At 40.4% G+C, this 20,789-nt stretch overlaps 1 protein-coding gene across 2 annotated transcripts in view; it reads right to left on the bottom strand.

Annotated features, from left to right (window-relative positions):
* Nucleotides 1–14,274, bottom strand: part of MED27 (mediator complex subunit 27) — a 95,396-nt gene extending 81,122 nt beyond the window's left edge. The window contains exons 1-2 of one of the 2 annotated variants that reach the window (XM_075111849.1): nucleotides 13,806–14,274; nucleotides 10,968–11,112 (exon numbers count right to left, since the gene is read on the bottom strand). In XM_075111849.1, coding sequence (XP_074967950.1) covers nucleotides 10,968–11,112; nucleotides 13,806–14,011 — 351 coding nt within the window. In that variant the 5' untranslated portion in view covers nucleotides 14,012–14,274. The remainder of the gene's footprint in view (nucleotides 1–10,967; nucleotides 11,113–13,805) is intronic. The other variant, XM_075111850.1, reaches the window with a different exon arrangement.
* Between the last annotated feature and the right edge of the window lie 6,515 nt (nucleotides 14,275–20,789).

Genomic DNA, 20,789 nt, shown 5'->3' on the forward strand with positions numbered 1-20,789 from the left:
ACAGTCACACAAAAAGGCCTGACAACAACAATAGAAGAGAGCAACAGGGTGACATCATTAAATTTTCCATTTTTTGATTTCCTCTAGAAGGTATAAAATTTTTTTCCATATAAAGAATATCAATGGGATGCTTATCACCTGTATCAGTTATTTTATATTAGTGTTCGTATTCCTTGAATGCCCTTCATATGAAGGTCCCCAAATGCTTTACAAACATCTTTAATTTGCCTCAGAGAAAATAAGACACAACTTAGACTCTGAAAACATCCTCTGTGCTTTCATGGCAGCCACCATCTACTAGAAGATGAGTCAGTCTGAGCTACCAGGAGCTGAGATAGCAGGCAAGTATGAAATTCAAAGGAGTTCTGGGTCCGAGCGTTTCTTACAATGCTCTTCTTGTTCTGCAGTGCTACATATTCTTCAATTAATCCCCAGACAACACAGATTTCCAGTTACTTTATTGTATTTCTCAACTTCTAAAAGGAAGGCCTTTTCTTCCAATCTAATGGTTGTACCATGGCTTATTCAGCTACATACTGCATTTCTGTGCCTGTGCATGGCTTGCTTTGATTCAAAGTCTGCATTGCTTTGAGTTAATAACAGTTTTAACCAATTTGGTTTGATGACCACATTATACATCTTAAACAGAAAGTGATCACCGATTTACAAATTACATAATCCAGCCATCCAACAAGAACTGTATGAAGAGTTCTTGCAGATGAAAAAAAGGAGTTATAGGAGGAGGAACCGGGAGTGGGCAGAAGTGTTTTGGTTAAAATAGAGCAACATCAATCATTTCCATCCTGAAATAGGCTAACAGCTAGAACATTAATACTTATCAAAGAAATGGGGGGGGGAACCCACTCATTAGCAAATAAAGGTGTTGTAAAGCATTAAATAATTCCCACCAGCTGACAAGAGGGCTGTGATTTATAATAGTGTGTATTGATATATCACTTCCCATAATTAGAAAAAGTGAGACTGGTACAGCTTACAGCATTATTGAAAAACCCTGTTGAATAACAACAAACACCAGGCACAACAACATAAAAACACCATATCATGTTCTCAGGCTGCTTCAGATTTGAAATTAAGTATTCTAGCAAAATTCAGTAAGAAAGGCAAACTCTGTTTGAATGCATACAACCTTATCTCACAATAGCATTCTAGTGAGAATTTTATTACTATTATCACTCCGGGAAGATCACAGACACAAAACATCCAACTACATAACAAACAAGCCCGAACCAAAGGGTAATTATTTCTCTCTCTTTTTTTTTTTAGCAACAGAAGTATTTTCTTCCCTTCCTGAAGAAAGAAACTAAACTCAGTCTACTAAAATGTCAATGAAATTCCACTAACCAAGGGAATTATACTGGCACAAGATGGCAAATTGTCACCTGCTATAGCGTCTTTCTGGCAGTGCAAAGAAAAAAGAAACGAGTAATTTTCATTTCCTTTTGTTCCAATTATTAGGTGTCAAAAACACTTTCATAGTTATGCATGCTAACAGTAAAATAGATAGGATAGCCCTGGGCTGGACTTTTGTTCAAAACCAGCATAGGAATCAAAGACAAAGAAACACAAGAGTCCAAGAGCTGCAGATTCCAGGGACTCCCAGCTGAGAAGGAAAGGGGCACCCTCCAAAAAGAAGATGGACATACCCAGCATTATCCATCTCCATGTGCTGCTTTAGGCAGGATCTCTAGGGAGATTAAAACCCACCCAACATACAATAGCTGGTGATTCTGCCTTTACATTTACTGTTGCTATTTTTATAAGCTTCCCTGTTTTCATTAAGCTTTTCAATATTTTTTACTACATTCCTTTTTTTTTTTTTTTTTTAACTAAACTATCATTACATAGCTCAGAGACGCTCAGAAAAATTTCTTGTGCCACCTTTTTCCTTCTCCAATAAAGTGCACATAGACTACCGTAATTCCTGGCCCACCGTTGCATTTTGGTACAAGCTCTGTTTTCCTCCTCAGCTTTTCCAGTGCTGCTTGCCACAGCACTGTAATAGTCACCATACCTGGAGGTATTTAAAGGACACATAGACGTGGTGCTTAGGGACATGGTTTAGGACTTGGCAGTGCTACATTAGCAGTTGGTCTCTATGATCTTGAAGGTCTTTTCCAACCTAAACAATTCTATGATTCTATGATCAAGGATAATTTGCACATTATCTGATTTTGCCACCCCTGTCATAGTTGGTCACTAAAAATCTACTCTGCAATAATAAAACTCAGATTTTCCAGGCAGACAATTGAGCAATAATTAATAACTATGGCCGTTGGAGGCAAAGAGGTGACCACCTGTTTCCTAGCCATATCTTAAAAAAAAACAACAAACAAACAAAAAAAACCACATTAATGTAACTCCAAACAGCCAAGGGCATTTCACCAAAACATTTGCCTAAAATCACACAAAATTAAAAGCCCATAAAGGGCATTTTTCCAGACTGCCAGGCAAACAACATTAGTCACCAGCTGTATAATACCTGGCATCTGCAAAGCATTTCTGTCCAAAGAATCCAATGCACTTGAGACACATTTAGACTAGAAACTCTCCCAAGAAGTAGGTTAAGTATTATTATCCTGTTTTATCTGTAAGAAAAATGAGGCACAGAAAAATCAGGCATCCTGTTCAAGGTTACAACAAAAATTAATAAGAAAAGCAAGAATAGAATCCAAGTGGCCCAGCTCCTATTTTGTGCCCCATGTACAAGAAAACACCAGTTCGTGCATCATTCATTTCTCTAGTGACAGGAATATAAACTCCCACGGCTTATCTGCACAGGAAAGGAGTCGACAGCCAGTAATCCCTAAGAACCTTTCCACTCCCACTCCCTCGATGAAGCACCAATTCTGCTCTTACAAAGCAGATTAAAATGTGCTCTTCAGAGTGCAATAGAGATATCCTTGTAGGGACTTGTCACATTGCTTCAGTTAAAATCTTATTTTTTCATTTGTTCCCTTCTGTGAACAAACCAAGGGATTTTGGTCACTTCAAATCTTTTCTTTAAGTAACTTCTTCACAGCTCCTCCTCACTGAGAATACCAGTGGCTCAAGCTGCACCACTGACCTTCCCACTCTCACCCCAGCAAGCACAGGGGATCTTCAAAAGCAATTGGGCAAGCAGATGATCCAGTTATCATGATACATTTTTCCTCCATGCCACATGTCTGCAACTGATCATACAGCAGACCTGAAAAGAAAATGTCTCCCAAGATGGGTGGATGAAATCTCAGCAGAAGAAGCTGGATCTGCATGGAACAGTATGTCACAATATTACAACCTCGCATCTTTGTAGGAAAAAAAGTCCTAAAAGGACAAAATCTTGGCCATCTGCCCGAACCTCCAAAGAACTGCCAAGATAATAATTCAGTTACATTGTCCATGCTACTGTAAAACTACATTAAATTCTAAATGTTTCAAGTGCCTCCAAAATTTAAAATTAATGTTCCTGGGAATGAACACTTCGTTTTACAATCAAGTTGGACAAAAAAAAAAAATTTACTTCAACAGTGTTCCTCTACTATTATGGTTAACATTTAATGTCATTTATTGTCATGAAACTCAATATTTGTGTCTAATCAATACTTAGCTACCAAGGGCAGTTGTAACAAGTCTGGACTTTCTCTACAGGCTCTATTGATTTCTTTTTTGAGACCTACAACAAATACAATTTATACAAATAATTTATCAGGAACACACAAAATTAATTTAATAAACAAAAACTATATATTCCTTTTCACTTCTGTCATGTGACAGAAAATCATTTTAACTAATTAATGGGAATTATCTCAACAGTTCGATTTTAAATTTATGTAAAAGCAAGAGGAAGCCATGAAGTAACAAACTTAAATCCAAATATTTTTAGTGTATTTCAACATGCAGATCAACAGTAATTTTCTGCATTTTGTATTTGCCAGTGTATGACTTCCAAATAAATTTATTGGAACTCCTGCCCAGCTTTGTTCCCTTGGAAAATTTACAACACACTGATAGTATAAAGTTTATGCAAGTTGCCATAATCTTCCTTTCACAGAAGAGTAGAATAATTCGATCTAAATCTTACTCACCAAGAGTCACAAAGTCAGAAAAGTTGATTTTTTGCTTTCTGCTTGAAGTGGTAGATGACAGCCTTTCCAAACACATGGTTATCATGTTTATTAAGTACCATCTCATGATGATAAAACAATACCACCACTCACTCACACCTACACACATCGGTTCAAACTACAGAAGCATTGGAACTGGAGTATAGCAAACAGACAAGTGCAATTCTGAAAACAGTAAAGCATACAACACTGCACTTCAGTGAAGGTAAAATCAAGGAAAAAATCTAAAATAACATCACCTGCTCAAGACTACCATTATTCAAAATTTCCTCCACTTCTACTCCTGTTAATAGTATTATTTGAAAGTCTGAAAACAAACCCTTTACTCCAAAGGGGGGGGGGGGGGGGGGGGCGGGAAACAAAGGAAAGACAACTTCTAGAAGACAATATTTTCAGTTGGGCAAGTAAATTCTGCTAACACTGCTATCACTCAGCAACTCCAGGAAGACTTTGCTGCTATCTAACAAACTCAATGTTTCTTAAATTTGGTAGAAAGAGTTATTCTATAGTGTTGGTTTGGTAGTTGATCCATTTTGCATATACCCTTCAAATAAGCAGACAAAAGCAAATAAGCAAAAAAGCTCTACCAGTGATTAAAGCTCAAATGTTGGGCATGAACTACTTAACAGCACCCCATTAAGAGAGGGGAAGCTTGCCCTATAAAAGCATTTGCCTGGCTCAGTGGATGTATAATACGCTGTATATTTTCTGTTCCACTGGAGTCAGTGGAAACACCTTAACAGATACTGCCTCGGGCACACAGGGGGCTAGGCTATACAAATGCTTTGCCAAGGGCAAAGAGGATGAACAAATAGACGCTACAGGCAATAACCAACCTCACTAAAGCTGCAGATGGAAAACAAAAAGTTTATCCCACTCAGTGAATGAGTTCAAACTCCAGGATTCCAAAAACCTGTATCTACCCTGACTGCCAGCATTACTGTAGCTGGATCAGGCAGCCACACTATCACAAGCTTTATTAAACATTTTATATATGGATAAGTATATAATATTGGTTTAATCACATCATCAACAAGTATTTTTGCCCCCACAAAACCTCTTTGTCACCCAGTATTGAGAACCAATATCAAGAAACATGCAGTTGCCTAGTAAGTGACGCTGTTACTCATGAGATCATGGTCTCATCTACTGCAGAAAACAAGAAGCACCAGGAACAAGGAAGGCCAGTGTAAGGGCATTTCTTACAGACGTGTCCTGAAGAGGAACAGAAGCGAGTTCTTCCAGTGCCCTGTCACAAATATAAGGTCATTTTTTTTTTTTAAATAAAAATTTAATCTGCATTTCAGTCTAGTAAGTGACTTTTAAAAATTCCATTCATCTAAACTTATAGCTGATGCAGTCTCCCCTGTGGTAGTTTCCTGAATTCCAATATAATGCAAGACGCAGGCACCTGCTGGTAATGAGAGGTAAGGCAGCAGCACCCTGCAGGCAGGTCCAGTCCTGACTCCTCCAAGTAGTATCAGGCCATGTACATATACACCAGAATCCCTTCTGACTGCTACTGCCATCTTAAATTTCAGCTGCTCAGACACAACAATCATATTACAAAAAAATTCAACAGCTAAGATGTACATAACCACTAAAACCAGGGGGTTAAGTTAGTGCAAGGTCAGGGCAGGAATTACAATTACTAAACTGAGACAGTCCACGTGAAAAAAACCTCTACTGATTGCTACAAACTTCCTAACTTACCAATAATACTTTATCTGCATTACCCATACAGAGCAATAGCTCATTTTTATCTTCTCTAATACTATATCTTCAGTATTACATTAGACGGCACATATGGATCCTTCTGGGAAGGAGCACTTCAACTGCAATGATGGAAACATTTCTTAAATGAAATTGAAGAGGAGGGGGAAAAAATTTATCAAGTAGACCTAAATACTGTTCCATGGCTACTACATGCCTCCATGCACCCCACAGTCAGAAAAGTAATTTATTTGTATGATTTCTACTGATACATAAAAGAAGCTAAAGCAAAGAAGAAAAACCACTTAGCTCTTGCTTGCAGTAAGACCAACTTAAACTTCCTGAGTTTTTCAGCTGTAGGTTGTAAGCTCTGTTAAACACCTGGAAAAGTAAAGTTCCTTTACAGCTGCATGAGTATGTAATTAATGCATTTGACAAGCTGTCGTGCCCCCAAACAGCTGCTTCCATTATATGGACAACTTTACCATCTGCAGAACTATTGGGTAAACTACAGTAAGTAAATACCAGGATAGCAGGTGCTAATAAATAGCAAGTGCTGCCAAGATAACACACTTCCATAAGGAAAGTTTTAATCTTTCCCACTGGACTTTTCTATACCCCTGGAGCAGGCAAACTTAAGATACTCAGAAACAGAGGAATTAGCGTCGTGACTTGCAGACGCAGTAAAATAAGGTTTGGAGCAAATATCTCTGAAATCACAATTAAATGCAATTAATCTCTCCTGCACTAAGCCGAAGAGTTAGGTCAGTAAATTTGCACCTAAAAGTCTCCTCATAGTACGTAACCAGCCACAGCTACACGTATTAAATATGGTACACAAAAGTTGAAAAGTGTCAGGTATGTCTAATCTCCTACATTAACATTCATATCTTAAAGAAGTTTTTTTATTTATGCCTGCGAGTATGATCCTCACTACACTTCCCACCCAGCACTGCTACTTAACCCAAACGGCTTGTCTATTGATCCAAGACCAGATCAAAATTGGGCATTTGCTTCACTTAGCATTGAAACAAAGCTGCAAATGTAAATAAATAACTGTTCTAACATCCAGTATCTTGTGAACCACAAGGAACAATGATTAATACAGCCTCAGCTGAAATTTAAGAAAAGAAAACTAAACAAGCTATTACTTTTGCAACCAATTTTGCCAGAAAAAGTCAGTCAGATAGGTAGATATGATCCAGTTTTGCAAAACTGCTGAATTTTGAGCTACATTAATACACAAAAGAAAAAAAAAGAACTAATTTGGTAGTACTATGCTTTGAAGAGCTTTATGTGGTTTACAGTATTTGGAAGGTTACTGTCACTATATTCTCCAGAAAGTGGCCAAGACTATCATTTCCAACGCAGAAATACTGGTAAGTGGACCAACTAAACCCTCAGCTCTTAAACAGACTATTACATAGGATAACTTTTGAAATTCTATGGGGTTTTTGGTGTTTTGGTTTTTTTTTTAAAAGAATTACAATTAAGCAGCTTTTTTTAATAGTTACCTCTAATGGTTCAATTTTAGATAAAAAAATAATGCAGCAGAGCTTTTTTTTTTAAATATACAGTACTATGTATGTATAGTGCTTTGATATACTGAACAATAATTTGCTTCTCATGAGATAGCCCAGTTATTACTACCAACCTCACTCATCCTTGTCCTACAAGCTACTACTACTACCCTCCCCATGTTTTAAAAATAAACAGAATGCACTGAAACATGCAACACAAAGTCTGTGCGCTCATCTTCCCTGTATTTCATTAATGCCCTTTTTGAATTGCACCACAGCCCCAAAACTCTACTCCATCCATCTTCCCCTGACAGCCGTGTGGCTATTCATGCCATCAGTAATGAACGAACAATGAAAGAGAGAGGAAAATGCCCTTATCTCAGCTCATCAAAAATACAAGCAAGCCACAAAGGGGTCACAAATTAAATATGAAATGCAGACAGACAAAGTGTATTGACACGTCACCACATCTAAATCCTCCCTTTGAAGCAACAGAAAACACCAGACACACATAATAAGAACAGAAGCTGGCCAAAAGATGTAATGAAGTAACACTTACTCAGGAAGTTTATTTAGCAATGAAGAATTAAGCAGCCATTCACATGAGCATGAACAGGGTCTTTGCTGCTAATGGTAAATCCAGCAGCTAACACCCTCACACAGGCAACACATCTGCTGTTAGGAACAGGGGCAACCTATCCATGCCTCCTGGTTACTGCAAACCCTAGAGAGGTTGCTAGCCAAGCTCAGAAGAACCACCAGGTAGAAAGTAGCTATTTAAATACCACTTAAAGAGTATCTTTTATTTTAGCTGTAAAACAAAAGTCAAAGACAACAGAGATAAAAGAAAAAAAATCCACTAGTTTTCTCCTGGAACATTTAACTGTGTGTATCAGCGCACAGGATGCTAAAACTTTCTTTCTGAAATCAGAATCCAGTAAAACAAAAAACTGCTCTTCAAAGCTCCATAACACTCTAAGTTAATAAAAAAACTGCACTAGAACAACTCTGCCAAAGCCATTTCATCACCAGCTGATTTTACTCTGATAATGACCTGAAGAAGTAACTAAATCACTGAAGACTTAACTGCATTAAAAGTTTAGAAGTTTTCATGTGTTAGATGGTTTTATTTTTTCTGAAAGTAGCAAATTAATTCTTTTCTTCAGTGCCAGTAATCTGCTGCTAAAAGCAAGAAACACAATCTTGAAACATTTTCTCAATTAATAAATCTCTACTTAAAAATCTTTCCTGTCCCCCATTTTCCAACCATACAAAACTTCTGTCGATGCTGAACTCTACTGATTTTAGAAGACATTAACACAGAATTGTATTCTGAAAAGTGACTGTACAAGCAGTATTGTGGTATTCATACAAATATTATTGTAGCATTCTATTTTAAATCTGAATAATATTAGATTGGTTGGCTCAACGTATAGCAAGAATTTGCCAGACTTGTGTAGTCTGAAAGTCTTCCTTGCTCATGTATCACAATAAATAATTTAAAGTGGAATTGTTTCTTTTAATGCCCTACATATTTTCAGATTTATTATTCTTGTTTACTCCTGCTGTCTTGTACAAGGTTGTTAAATCTACAACTCTGGAATCTCTCGCTAGTAACAATTACCATAACAGATATGAATCCATCTTTTACACCTTGTAACAGCTCATTAGTATTTCAAAGATAATTTTAAGAAAGCTTTTAAATATGTATTCACTGAAATATTTCTATAAAAAGTAATAAGGTTACTCAAAAGGAACAGGCAACCTGAAACACTCAGAGACCAGTAATAACTGTGATAATGCAATGTTTACTTATTTAATAAAGTCAGATGTGAGAAAAGGAATATTTTTGACCCACAAGTAGACTACATTCAGAGCAGAGAAGGAAAGATGCCTATCCTATCTCTGTCTCTGGGCAACACTCAGCATACAGGCTTACGGAACTGAATTATGCTCATGAGAAAGAAGTTTCAACAAAAACAATTTTTTAAAAATGTAAAAAATGCAGTAACAATACATGTCTTTTTTTTTTATACATTACTTAAAATTTGATGCAATATATACAGTCTGAAAACACTAAGTATGCTAAAACTGTTGAATACAAAGTTACTTCTGAGACCAGGTGCAGATGCTTTTAGCAGCAGCAAATTGTACAGAAAGGCATCAAGATTTCTGATGATGACACCTTCCCTCTAAGTTTCTTTCCTAGAAATAGGCTTGGAAGTGACGTAAGCGCTTGATCCCTGCTCTAATATCCCCACTGTCCTCTGCTACAGTGTTTACTACCAGATGCAAGGACACAATATACTTCTGTATTTACATAAGATGCCAAACAGCTGACATGGGATGGTCACAGTTAAAATTGTTGTGGTCAGCAGCTTGACACCTAAGTGGACACCAGTGACAAGTGGTGTTCCTCAGGGGTCAGTACTTGGACCGGCGCTGTTTAACATCTTTTTGCCAACATGGGCAGTGGGATCAACTGCACCCTCAGCAAGCTGAGGTGCTGAGGTGCTCAGTGACAACACTGAGCTGTGCAGTGCACTTGACGCACTGGAGGGAAGGGATGCCATGCAGAGCAACCCTGACACGCTGGAGAGGTGGGCCCATGCAAACCTCATGAAGTTCAACAAGGCCAAGTAATCCCAAGCACAAATACAGGCTGGGCAGAGAATGGATTGAGAGCAGCCCTGGGGAGACTTGGGGCTGTTGGTTGATGAGAAGCTCAACATGAGCCAGCAACGTGCACTCACAGCCCAGAAAGCCAACTGTATCCTGGGCTGCATCAAAAGAAGCATGGCCAGTAGGTCAAAGGAGGCGATTCTCCCCCTCTACTCTGCTCTTGTGAGACTCCACCTGCAGTGCTGCATCTAGCTCTGGAGCCCTCAACATAAGAAGGACATGGACCTGTTGGAGCGAGTCCGGAGGAAGGCCACAAAGATGCTCAGAGGGCTGGAGCACCTCTCCTGTAAAGACAGGCTGAGAGAGTAGGGCTTGTTCAGCCTGGAGAAGAGAAGGCTGCAGGGAGACCATATTGCAGCCTTCCAGTACCTGAAGGGGCCTGTAAGAAAGCTGGAGAGGGGCTTTTTAGGAGGGCATGGAGTGACAGGACAAGGGGTGATGGCTTTAAACTGAAAGAGAGTAGATTTAGATTAGATATAAGGAAGAAATTCTTCACTGTGAGGCACTGGCCCAGGTTGCCCAGCGAAGGTGTGGATGCCCCATCCCTGGCAGTGCTCAAGGCCAGGTTGGACGGGGCTTTGAGCAACCTGGTCCGGTAGAAGGTGTCCCTGCCCATGGCACGGGGGTGGAACCAGGTGATCTTTAAGGTCCCTCCAACCCAAACCATTCTATGATTCTATTATTATTCTGCTTGGGAATTAACACCTGCTTTCAAAAACAACGGCACACCTCAGTATTGCAGAAAAGTCTCCCCTCAATTAAACCACCATTTTTACCCTTAAAAGTACATTTAGGTACATATTATGCTCCTCAACTTCCTAACAAACTCAGCAATTTTGACAGTCTCAAGCACTCAGTGGTCTACTGCATCACAAACCAAACATTCTGTAGGAATGCACAACTAAATTACATTGATGTATTCTGTTACCTTATTTGACCATTTGTAGGCTTGAAGAAGTTGGCTGTAAAGAGGTGTTTTGTCCTGAACAGGATCTAGGCTCAACAGTCCACTGTTATGCAGGGGATGGTTCTCAGAGGGTTTACCAACTAGGTTGCTCAGACGCTCCAGTTCACTGAAAAAAAAAAAATGCCATTCTGTTTTCTAAGTCAGATCTGCAGATACAGATATCCAAGATGTACAATCCCCCTGCAGCGAAGGCAATCATGCATGAACTCTAATTTAATACCTATGTGAATTTTAAATACCCACGCAATTCAATTAAAACAAAGAAACAAAAACCTTAATCACTGTCATTACCCAAACAATTTAAAGTGGTCTGTTAGTCATTAAGCTCAGTGTTTCTAGGGAGAGAAAGTACAAGTCAAGAGTCTTTGTAAGACAATCTCGAAAGAGTCAAACTATGTGGGTCCTATTCACGAGCACTTCCAGAACCCACAGCATCTTCTGAGCAATGCATACCATGAGAAACTCCAAAATTCTTACTTGAGCATTGGCTGCAATACTAGGGGCAATACTAGACATAGTCTTTTGCCAATCAGGCAAGCAGATGCCTCATCATTTCATTAAAGATCTAGAAATTAAAATTGTCCTCAAAAAAATATACAGAGGAATTCACATTACTCCTAAGCCTGGAGATAGCCCTGCAAAAACTACAGTTACTCTCAGCAAGTATACACATTCCAAGTTCTCAGGGCAAGGAAGCATCTTGTTTTCCATAAGCAGTTTGTACATTTGTAGACGTGTATAAAATACTCAACTAAAGCATAATAAGCACACTTTTCCCATGAAAAAAGCTCACTGTGAAATGATCTATTACTGCTTCATATCTCATTTGTCAAACGCTACATTTAATAGTAACAAAAGTTAAGCAATTTTTAAAACTTGCATTAATCAGCTGTAGAAGAAAGACTGGCCGCTTTGCACAGATATAAAATGCAGTTTTTTAAAGTGGCATGACTAATCAGGTGCCTTTCCTTTTGACTTCTGAATGTTACATCCTACTCTGAACCTCAGAACTTCTACTAGATTAAAAGCGGGATTCAGACCCTTCAAAGCATGACTTCGGAAAATCTCTGCAAAGAAAAATCCCTGAATATCTCAATTTGCATTTAATGAAGGTTACAAAAATAAATGCCAGCAGACCTGACAGTTAAGAGACTTGCATGCTTTCCTACCACAAAATTCTTCTTTATTAATCACCATTCCGTCAAGCCTCCATGGCCTATATTCCTTCTAAGCCTCTGGTGCTGTGAACACTCATGAATGTGCTTAATATTTCTTGACAAAAGAATACAACAAAATAAACATGAATAGACATAACAAATAAGAAAATGCTGAACAGGGATCCCAGTCAATACTTTCATGACATGAGCCAAAGTCCACTGATATCATTAACCTCAATCCACCTTGGAGTATTCCCTTGCTACTTGAAATCTGTGCTTCCCAAACATGTAATGGAACATGTAACACTTACATTACAATATTTTGGGGCAGTTACTTTTCAATAAAGACAAATTAAATATACTCCAAAATATTAAAAAAGAAAAGTTCTTGCAAGGAATCAGGAAAGAAATGGTCACCAAAGCACCGATAAGCATATCTACTAATGGCATGGACGACATGGTAAAAAAGGAACTGGTGAAGTTTGATGATGAAGCTACTCTCAAGTATGGTAGTAAGGACAGGGACTGACTGCAAAGACTCGCACAAGAACTTCACAGCACTGAAATACTGGACGAAAAACTGCAAAGTAGACGAGTATAAAATACTACACATGAGACAAGATAGATCAGAACCAATTGCTATCTATTATTGTTTGCGAACAAGATTTTGCGGTTATACCAGATAATTCTTCAAAAAGCTACCGAGAAAGACAAGAAGGATAACCAAGGGAATGGCACGGCTTCCATGCAGGGAACCACGAAGCCTCCTCAACTTGCAAACAATAAAAACCAAAGGGGTACAAGAGAAGTCTACAAAGGTGCGTACATAATTCATAAGAATGATTATTTACCATCTTTCCCAATAGAAGGGAAGAAGTAGGTAACAAATTATATTACCACGATCAGAACTAAACAATCAGCAAGGCCTATTAGCCAGCAAGAAACAAGTTCTTGTACACAAGACCCCGAACCCTAGATCTCAGGAGGCCAGAAGGTGTGCTGGGCAAGGGTGGTTACGCGCCTGCCCTGCCCTCCGACGCCTCCCTGGACAGCGCTGATGGCTTCTGGCAGGAGACAACTGAACCCAACAGTCCACAGGTCCCACACGGACCGTCAGCCTCCACAGTTGTCTCTGTTTACGTGAAACACACCTGCTGGCACTAAACAACTACACTTAACATGCACTAACTTTCCAGTCTTACAAGTTTTGGCAATAAAATGGTCATTCTTTAATTGCTTGGAAGCTACTGAATAGTCAGAGCCTAAAAAGGTTGTGGGTTTTTTTTTTAGTTTTCAGAGAACAGAGAAAAATCTCCATGCAACCAAAAGCATTCAGCTTGCCAAGGCAATCCCACCGCCAGCTCCTTTTGTAAATCAAAACAAGAACAAAAATCAGGTAAATGTTATGGGCAGCACTCATCCCTTCGGAGGCTGCGGAATGGAACACCGCGAGGGGTATCGCGCACAACGTTGGCAGGCATAAACCGGAGCGTTCTCGCATTTATTTGCCTAAAACTTTCTCCGGGAGTGGGAAGGGCAGGCCGGGCGCCTCCGAGAGCCCGGGGGTCCCCCGGACCCCTCGGGGCAAGGGCCCGGCTGCGCACCGAGGCGGGTGGAAGCCCCCTCAGGGCCAGCTACTCACCCCAGGTCGCGGCTGACGGAGTGCAGGCTCTCTTGGAGGGCGGCCACGAAGCCCTTCTCGCGGCCCTCCAGGGTCTCCTTGTTCCGCATCCCATCCTTCAGGCAGTCGAAGACCCGCGTTACGCTGGAGCGCAGCGCCTGGATAGCGGCGATGGCCTGAGAGAAGGCCTCCAGATTCACCCCGGGGCTCAGCACCCCCTCCGCCATCTTGGCCGGCCCGGCCCGGCCTCCGCCCAGCGGGCCGTGAGGGGCGCGGCGAGGCCGCGGCGGCCCGGGGCAGGCTGGGAAATGTAGTCCGGGCTCTGAGGCGGCGCGGGGCGAGCGGCGAGGAGAGGCGCTTCCTCGGGGGCTGCCCCGGGCGGGGGGAGATGGCTGACCGATACAACAGGGCACTTTAACGTCTTTTATCCTCTTTTTCTAACCTCAGGGACTTCTTCCGCATCTGCCCCGCGCGCCCCGTGCCCGCCTCCTGTGACCGGAGCGGCTGAGGTGTCTGCCCGGCCCCGGGGCGGGAGCCAGGGGCAAAAGAAATGAACACTGGCATGTGCATCTCTAAAATACCTCTCTCCTTCCTCAGATTAATTTTTTCCACTCAAATGTCGTATTTTCTTCTATTTTTCTGTGCTGTGCATCATTCTCTGCTCATAATACAGGCTATATTCTCTCCCCTGGGTGCTCTACATGGATTTTTCCAGGCATAAAGCCAGAAATAAAACTATTTAAAACAGGAATCTGGGGTCCCCGTCCTGTTGCAACTGTGCTTAGCTTCAAGCAGGCAAGAATACTTGTATAAGCCTTATGCTCACGGGCAGACTGAATTAATGTTTTAAGGTTGGGCCCTGTGTTACAGCTCATGTCTCGGTCATGATTACTGCCAAAATCAACAGGACAAGGACCTGGCCTTCATTATCGAATGTTTGCAAAGCACTGCAAAGTTCGAGGCTGCTATCACAGCACTAAGTAGTCCTAGCTGGATTTTGTAGGAGCTGCTTATGTTTCTGATGCCACCGCCAGCCCTCTTCACCCTTAGAGTGCAGCTAAAATAAACGGAGCTGAAATAAATCAAGTGCTGAGCAGGCCAATAGTCACTCCACACAGAGCAAATTGCTGCACAGGGCTAGGTTTTCTGTTTTCTCAACTTCTAAAGTAAATAACAACCTCTTTCGTAAAGGTATTAATTAAATTCAGTATGCACAATCCACACAGCCAGATCTTTTAGTCAGGGGTGCTTTGGTTTTTTTATATATAAAATGGAAATGGATACAACAAGGACTGGCAGATGTGTCAGTGGCCAAGTGAAGCGAGGCTTTGCCCTCCACTCAGTCACACTTCCCTGTCTATCATGCGACGGATTCTGAAAATTGCATCTGATCAATTAAATGTTCTCAGACAACATGCGAGGTATTGATAAGTGAAACGCTATTACTTAGCATGAAGAATGAGAAAATGAAAAGGCTGCGGTTCTGCTTCTCTTGAGCTTAGTAATGCTGTTGTATCTAAGTGCGGAGGTAAAGCAAACCTGAAAGCAATATAGTCTGAAGCAATGTAGTTCAGCCTACATAAACAATGAAATATATGGTGGTGTACTTCAAAGAATCAGCAACGGACTGAGCACACTTAGTAAGGCAAATATGAACAAGACAGGAACAGTTCTTTATGTAAAAAAACACTGAATCAAAGAGTAGCAGCCAGAGGCAGAAAGCACAGGACTACCTCTGCCAGAATGGCAACTTAAACTGTTTATGGATCTATAATATTAGTTATGTTAGACATAAAATACCTTTCTTTAGACTATAATAGACTGGTCAAGAAGGTATTGTGTTATTATAAGGGAATACATGTAGACTGAAGGATCATTCCTGCATGGCATTATTCTTTTTTCCTCTCCTTGCAAAGTGCAGACTCTGGATGCACACTGCAGATGTCTGTAACCTGTTTTATATGTTACCTTTTGGAAATGGATGATTCTTTTCCACTTTTGCCCTCTGATTTAAGATTTATTATTTTTAAACGTATATTTTTTCAGCTGTTAATATCACATTTATTTTAACTATCTCCAAGATCCCTGTCCTTGTGGTGCCCAAGTGCAAGGATTTCTGGTTTTACATCCTAGCTGGAACAGTAAAAGGGCTTGACAGTTGTTTTACCATTTTTAAACAGCAATGACAAAACAGTGGCCTGAAAAAAACCCATAAATACGTAAGGAACCATTTGGAACTTGACCGTGAAGAGCAAAGAGCATTGCATAGTTTTGGCTAAGAAACTTGAAGGAGGGCATTCACATTGTTTGCTCGAGGAGACTGCTTTTCCTTACATAAATGAGCCGCCAAGTTCTCCTGAACAGACTACAGGCAATGTTGGATCTGTGGGGAGTTAAGGTAGACTCTGCTTCAGCACCTAAAGGTAATGGCTAAAGAGGAGAGCAGGAGTTTCAGTTCCTCTTATTATTCTTCCTCCTGTTTTGTCCCAGCTAGAAGTAAAAGACTACATAGTTTGGTGTGCTCATTTGTACGGCATCACCTTGCCTTAGTTGCTCACTGCTTTCTTTTAAGCAATATTCCTTAACTGGCAGCTTGCCCAAACCAAGGCAGTATGCTAATTTCATCTTCATTATAGGTATATTGTAGGTGGGCATTGTGGATAGAAAATACGTGAAACCAGGATATCTCCAAGATACTGATAAAAATTTTTTTGCCTTAAAATCACTAGTGAAACATAAAAGCAAGAATCCAGCTGACGTTCAAAAACATCCAAAAATCTTGTTATCTGACAGCTGCTGAGTGGGCTTCTGCAAAATTATTTGGGTGGCCCAATATGGACATGTATCTGCCTCTGAGCAAGCATCAGAACTGACACCTTTTATCCTCTCCACCAGAAGTTCAAGGACCTAGCGATCTCCCTCCAAAAAAAGACTGCGTTTGGAGCATATGGGTTATATCCACATCGCACAATGCACTGCCGCGTAGAGAGATGCAAACAGCAACCGCAGTCCCGGAAGCAGCCTGCTCTGTTAGTTCAGCATTCTGACCAGACTAATAAACCCTGCTTCTCAGCATTGCTAATGAGCTCTGGCAGACCACCGTGCTAACACGGTGATACTACAGCTAGCCCAGTTATCTCCACACACTGCTGCACTGTGCCACGTAGACAGACTAAGAGATGGCATAGAGAAGACTGCAGTGAACTGCCAGTTCTGGATCTGTTCTGTGGCTAAAGAGAGAATTTCATTTTGGGTGCTGTCAGTCTGGTAACGTACATAAGCCCTGAACTCACTTGGAGAGAGAGGGGGGGAAAAAAAAGTAACAATCCAACCTGGCATCACATGCAGCTTGACAAGAGCAGTACAGTTCCCTTCTGAAGCAGAAGCTTGGCTGAGGCACATGTAATTAAGATGAACCTTTCACGGCGAAGTGTGTTATGGCAATATTACTCAAATTGCAGCTACTAAGAACCAAGTGGGCTGTAATTAATCAGCAACATCAAAGAAAAGGGATGATTTCAGAATCCTTGCAGAGGTGCTGTAAACAATTTGTTAGGGAAGAAAATGTGCAATTAGAAATGCATTCTCATTTAAGAGAAATTAATTTTGTTGTCAGGAGAGACAACTAATGGCGACTATGGGGTTTCATACCAAGTGCAGATAATCTCTTGTGAAATGTCTGGACAGGACTCAACATTTGGAATTACTGACATCATAAGAAATGATCTTTGCCTTCCTCTGAGATAGAAAAATGCTGATATTTATTCTGTGGCAAGCTGGACTGATATTCATCAGCAGGGCCTCTTCATTTCTTCATACTTCATTGCTGTGTTCTTGACAGCACTTCAGATAAAAATAATAAAATGATTTTTTTGTTGTTCAAATAATTGTGATGCTCAATAGTGCAACTGGTAGGATATTCTTGCTATTTTTACATTCCTATTAATTTCTTTCAGGTTTTAAGTCTTCAGTTAGCCACAGAATTTACTACATGATGCATTATTGAAACAGAAGAGAAGCTGGGGGGTTATCGACTCATGGTTGAGGCTTCTGCCAAGAGAATTGAATGCATCCTGCCTCCTTTTAGACAATATTGGAATGGCAAGACATTTTCAAAGTGGGGGAGCCTTGATCTTCAGTGCTATTTCTTTCCTATTGTTCCCTGAATCAGGATCTCCCTCTATATCCAACAATAGTGAGCAAAAAATCTTATCTGAACACTCCTGCCAGAGAAACAGTGAAATAATGAACTAAGCTGACAATGATGTAGTTATCATCAGATTTCCTGTGGGATGAATAGAGTTAGCTTAGTATTGTCTCAGGCTCTCAGGCGACCTCGCTCACATTCGAAAGGATCTTCGCCCACATCATGGTGTCTGGAAGACAGACCCGGAGGCCTCCCAGTCCCATTAGGGCATCACTGTAACTGTAAGAACTACAATTTTGGGGTGGCTCTTCAGTTCCTTAGCCAGAGCGTTTTGTTACAGTTTATGGTTATAAAGTGTCCACATCACGCACGGAAAATCCAGCACGTAACAGATTTGTCTGCAGAACCACTAGGGACTGGATGGATTATGACTCTTCAATTCCCCCTTGTCTGATGAAACCGGCACCCCTGAAATCAGTTTTAAGATAATTCAAAGAGAACTGCTGTTATGCCGTGCTGTTTCTGGAGTTTCGGTCCCCAGGGAAGTCAACTTAACACCTTATTCCAGCACTGAATTTACATGAGAAGTGTAAAGCAAAATACAAAAAGTAAACCGTACCCAGCAAAACTCGTGGTGTTATATTATGCATGCGGAATTCTGTCCCAAAATATGTCAAATTTTACTTGCAAAAATAAAAGGCTGCTGTTTTATTCTGTATGTGTGCAATCTGCAGAGAAGTATACTCAGCCACTTCTTTTCTTTAAACATTCAGTGATCAAGTGTGGAATCTGATGTAAAACCGAATGGGGAGAAAGTATCATTATTTAAAGGCTAGATAACTGCTTAAAATTAGAGCTGTGAAGGCATCAAAAATACCAGAAATCACAGATGGTTTGCGGATAAATTCACATTGCATTTAGTCCACTCAACATCTAAAAAAAACCTATGCTTTTGCCTAGCTTTTCAGTCTATCTGTTGATGCCTGCTCAAAACATACTTTCTTTAAATTGGGCTTTGAGTCGTGTTCTGTTGCCCTATACACTGAGATCCTAGTCACTTTGAAAAATCTGCACAAATACATGTATTTTTACATGATGTAGTTAAAATGTAATATATTTTGCACATTTTCAAAATGACAACTATCCTGAGCAGGTTAAATCAGACATTAGGAGGGATGAGACAGTAGCAAGAACAGACAAGTAGTTCTGCAATATGCAAGTGGCTGAGACAGAATGACCCAGTTGCTCCTTCTTGACTATATTGGTGATCCTGCAGTATTAGAGTCACTTAAACTCATTGTTCTCCCTATCCAACAACTGCAGGATCAGGCTTTTACATAATTCTGGGATATTTGTGAATTCTGTAACTTAACTAGTTAAAGCCTATTTGCCTTTTTTTAATGCCTGGGCTGTATTTTCAAATGTTCTGTCTTGTCCCCTGGATTTTCTGTCTTGACACTGGTTTCCTCTGGGGAAAATTCCACTTCCATTATCATGAAAGGCCAGAATTTGGCACAATCATTCCAGCTTCACTGCCTAGCAGCAGTCAGCAGAATTTGCTTGCATATATAATGCTTGAATTCTACTCCTCACCAGTTTCTTGCGGAGGTAGGATTTTGCAGCAGGCAAGGGGAAGCTTGAAACATGATGGTTATTCAATACATGGTTGAGCACATCCACTAGCTATTGCTCTTCATTGAAGAGGTACATGAAAGTTTTAGATGGCAGTGTATCCACTGTTATGACAGTAAATATGATGGAGTTCATGGTACGATATATGGTATTTCTTCTTGCCAAGAGCAAACTCTAACGTGCAGCTTGGAAAAGCAGAGGTCGCTTTTCTCCAGGCTCTTAAAAAACCTGACACAGTAACAATCGCTGATACAAGTTCAAAGCGTTCTGAAGTTCCTGATTAGAAAATATTATTTAAGAAAAGTGTAATCTCAGGACAATAAGGCCTGACATGAGCCAGATTCAGGCATGATTTTGGCAATCTTCAGCTTTATTCCTTCTAAATACGAGTGCAGCATGCCAAGCAACCATCCTGCCTGACTCCTGAGCTTAGCTTTCCCCAGCCACTTGCCAAGAGTCACTTGCTCCAGTACTTCTTACAAAAGCCAAGCTACTTCTCATAACTGTCCATCCTAATTAAGCTACTTGCTGGTTTTATAATCACCTCTCCATAAACCAATCCATCTCAGCAGGATTTTTAACAGATGAAACTGGGCTGATCTCCCCTTAAAGCACCAGCCATCCTGAAACAAGGAGGTCTTATTTTTTTACTCTTTATCTTTTCTTGCATGCTTTCTTTCATCTCTCTTCCAGCTGTAAGAGAGGCCAACAAAAAAAAATAAATTTAGTCAAATATGCTTAAGGCTGAATGAGGACATGGAAACCTGCAGTTTTCCAGATAAGTCAAGCAGTTCTAGCAGCTGCATAGGTCAGTATTTCTTTCAGGCTGTTTCACACTCAGTATTGTTCATCAATCCGTTAAGAAGGACAGACAACCATGCTTTTTAACAGAAATCCAGACAAAACAGGCAGAATAAATTGAAGTTCTAGGATATTCAGAGCTTACTTCGGCATTTCAGAAATTCAGTACTTCATCTTGACCTTTATTCAAGAAAACATTTGAACCAAACTTGGAGTACATACAAAGGGACTTTTAAATCGATAAGCCTTTCTGCAGCCCTGCTGCCTGCTTCAAGACCTGTTCCTGGAATCTGAAGGGCAGCTAAACTGAACTCAGTTCATGGAGTCTGCAACCAAAAGAGCACTTCCTCTGGAGCAGGCCTCATGTGGAAGGCACGCATCTGAAAACTGTGCAGAGCATCCTAGAGTCACTGCAGCACTCTATG

This window comes from Phalacrocorax aristotelis, chromosome 17 (genome assembly GCF_949628215.1).
Source record: "Phalacrocorax aristotelis chromosome 17, bGulAri2.1, whole genome shotgun sequence".
NCBI lineage: Eukaryota > Metazoa > Chordata > Aves > Suliformes > Phalacrocoracidae > Phalacrocorax > Phalacrocorax aristotelis.